The sequence below is a fragment of the Danio aesculapii genome, chromosome 6 (assembly GCF_903798145.1).
Source record: "Danio aesculapii chromosome 6, fDanAes4.1, whole genome shotgun sequence".
Lineage (NCBI taxonomy): Eukaryota > Metazoa > Chordata > Actinopteri > Cypriniformes > Danionidae > Danio > Danio aesculapii.
In genome coordinates, this window is record NC_079440.1 from 52,677,111 (window position 1) to 52,680,873 (window position 3,763).

The 3,763-nt window shown below is 37.2% G+C and overlaps 1 protein-coding gene across 3 annotated transcripts in view; it reads right to left on the reverse strand.

Moving 5' to 3' along the window:
* The window catches only part of raly (RALY heterogeneous nuclear ribonucleoprotein), a 35,724-nt gene extending 32,994 nt beyond the window's left edge, over positions 1-2,730 (reverse strand). For all 3 annotated transcript variants that reach the window (XM_056459160.1, XM_056459159.1, XM_056459158.1), the window contains exon 1: positions 2,455-2,730. In XM_056459160.1, the coding sequence (XP_056315135.1) occupies positions 2,455-2,710 (256 nt within the window). In that variant the 5' untranslated portion in view covers positions 2,711-2,730. The remainder of the gene's footprint in view (positions 1-2,454) is intronic.
* Between the last annotated feature and the right edge of the window lie 1,033 nt (positions 2,731-3,763).

Sequence of the window (3,763 nt, forward strand, 5' to 3'; positions counted from 1 at the left end):
TAAATTTTTAATAATGTATTAGTACCTAATAAACAAACATGATAAACAAATAGTTTCATAATTTATATTATGATATTTATATTATGTTAATAAGCATGAATTAATTCATCACTCAACATATTGAACTGTATTTTATTATGGTTATTTTTATTATATGAAATGCTTACTTATATCTTATACATTGACTGATTATGATTAGTTACACACACACACACGCACACGCACACGCATACGCACACACACACACACATATATATATATATATATTACATTACATTTAAATGATTGTACTATTATTATTATTATTATTATTATTATTATTATTATTATTATTATTATGTCACAAATTTGCTTTAAGAATCTTTAATATTCCTGCAACATAACTGTTTAAAATGTTGCATACTTCTCCACTGTATATAAATAACAGCATGCAGTATCCAGTAATCAGTACACCATTATTCCATTCCAAACACATCCACACTGAACTGAACTCCTACCACAGTGCATGATTCCTAGCAAAATTCCCTCTAGTAAGTGCCCTAGTTCGATTGCAAAATAATCAGCACAAGCAAATACATGGAAAACACGAACTTGGAATGGACTGAGGTCAGAAACCCTGAAGAGTGGAGAACAGCGCTGGTGCCATATTGGCCATCATATACTGTTGATCAACTTGCAGTGCACTAGACTGACCTCGCTTTGACCCTCGGCAGTGATGGTGGCCACAGGACACTGTCATCAATAGATATTAATCTTAACCGCTTCAGTGTCATGAGGTTTGCTCTTGGCAGCAGTCATAGTGCATACTAACCAAACAATCCACAGGGCTGCAAGAGTCAGTTTACTCCTACAGCAAGAGTCGTGCACTTTCTGACCTTGGTGAAAAGTCACACACATTGAATATGTCCAACAACGAGCAGTAACTAAGACTTTTCACTTCACTACTGTATGTTCTGTATAGTTTTACAAGCATCTGTTGGAAACTTTTATTTCTCTACATTCTGAACACAATATTGTACTTTTTACTCAATTTCAAACATGTGGCGTAGCTGTTTCTGGAGAAATTATCATCAACTTATAAGTGTGATAGTGGTGTTTGATTCTTCCTAGATAAATTGTATTGATTCAAGTGATCTGTTCAGAAAGAGTCTGCAGTTAACAATTCACTGATTCAAATGATTCATCCAGAGTTAGTCTGCAGTTAACAATTCACTGATTCAAATGATTCATCCAGAGTGAGTCTGCAGTTAATGATTCACTGACTAAAATGATCAACTCAGAGAGAGTCTGCAGTGACGATTCACTGACTGAAATGATCAATCCAGAGAGAGTCTGCAGTGACGATTCACTGACTGAAATGATTCATTCAGAGAGAGTCTGCAGTTAATGATTCACTGACTAAAATGATCAATTCAGAGAGAGTCTGCAGTAACGATTCACTGACTGAAATGATTCATTCAGAGAGAGTCTGCAGTTAATGATTCACTGACTAAAATGATCAATTCAGACAGAGTCTGCAGTAACGATTCACTGACTGAAATGATTCATTCAGAGAGAGTCTGCAGTTAATGATTCACTGACTAAAATGATCAATTCAGAGAGAGTCTGCAGTAACGATTCACTGACTGAAATGATTCATTCAGAGAGAGTCTGTAGTTAATGATTCACTGACTAAAATGATTCATTCAGAGAGAGTCTGCAGTTAATGATTAACTGACTAAAATGATTCATTCAGAGAGTCTGCAGTTAATGATTAACTGACTAAAATGATCCACTCAGAGTGAGTCTGCAGTTAATGACTCACTGATTCAATAGATCAGTTCAGAGAGTCTGCAGTTAATGACCCACTGATTTATATCATTTATTCAGAGAATCTGCATTTAACGACTCACTGATTCAAATGATCAGTTCAGAGAGCCTACAGTTAAAGACTCACTGATTCAAATGATCAGTTCAGAGAGTATGCAGTTAAAGACTCACTGATTCAGATGATCAGTTCAGAGAGTATGCAGTTAACGATTCACTGATTCAAATGATGAGTTCAGGGAGTATGCAGTTAACGATTCACTGATTCAAATGATCAGTTCAGGGAGTCTGCAGTTAAAGACTCACTGATTCAAATGACCTATTGGGAGTGTCGACCTCTTAACGCCAGTTTGATATTTCAGCTCCTCTTACTGTTAGTTTGCTACAAGGAAATGATGTGCCAACAAGTAAGCCCACCCCCGAGTCAATATTCAGTTTTAGGTGGAAATACATAAACATAATATAATAAAAGTCTCAGCAACTTCCAGTTCACACAGACTTTATGGTTTAAATCAAAAGACTCAGCAAAATCTTTATTTTCTACCAATTCTCAATATTTATCGTATCTGTACTATTATCTGTGCTGTTTCTCAAGTGCTTTGTGCACTTCACCACTAAACACATAGCACATCAGTGGAGTTTACTCACCGAGGGTTTGTCCAGCAAGCACGCGTCCATTTTCTCCAATGACGGCTCCGCGAGCGTGTCTCTCATTAGCATACTGAACGAAAGCATAGCCTTTGTGGACCGAGCAGCCCAACACGCGGCCGTATTTGGAGAAGATGGTCTCGACGTCGCTCTTCTTCACCACCGCTGTGTTCAGGTTGCCGATAAACACACGAGAGTTGATAGATTTGGGGTCATTTTTGTTGGTGATGTTGCTTGTCTGGACTTTCAGGGACATCTTGGATTAATTGTGAACTCCAATCTGAGAGGAAAACAAACAAGATCACAGAGTTTTGACCAATGGCTTTATAATATACAGCTATGGGAAAAAATATAGTTTTATTATGTGTTTGAGAAAAATTGGCATCTGTTTTATTTAATAAAAAACATCCTAATAAAACACTGTTATTTAGAGCACTTTCCCCACCAGAAATTACAATTGGTGAAAATAACAAATATTTTCATTTGCTATGATTGAAAATATGATTTATTCCACCAAATATTGGTTTCTCAAGCCCAGGGGTCTCAAACTGCCGGCCCGCGGGCCATTTACGCATCCCCTTTCCTCCTGACTTCAAAAACATATATATTTTAATCACTTTCATTGTTGTGCAGCCACATGTAGCCACTTGTTGTTTTGACCAGCCACCTACTGAACATTTAAAATACCACACTACATACTTACTTTCGGTTTCTCTCAGTGTGCGGTCTAGAGTCACATGCAGATTATGTCTGGGGCTGATTTAAATGTTAAAATACTTATCTGTAAGTGCTCTATTTTTACTAAATCTCAATTTTTTTTTTTAAATATTCAAGGATCATTTGATTATAATCAGTTTTATATTACCTGTGTTTTGTTGTACAAACACTTCTTCATGGCTTATGTTGTGGTTTCCGGCTGTTCCATTAATTAATCAAACTTTGCCTGGAGGTTATGAATATCAGAAGAATATACTTTTAAGAGTTCCCACTTAGATATGCTCAGCAGGTTTGGCTTGCTGTCCCGGGAGAGAACCCTGAGCTCTGAGATACTTGAGCCCAAGGCTCCCACCCAGTCAATAAGCATTTAAGGGAATCCGAGATCAGGCAGGTCTCGAGAGCTCCCCTAAAAAGGAAGGAAAAGGAGGAGATGGGGTGGAAGGGGGGATTCTTCCAAAAAACCGAAGATGGAGCAGTAAGTAAAAAATGATCCATTTATTGTAAACTAGGATCATTCTGATTGGATTATTACTGATTACAGATGAGCAGCCAGCCGTGCTCAATCATATCACGTGCTCCTCTCAAAATTAGT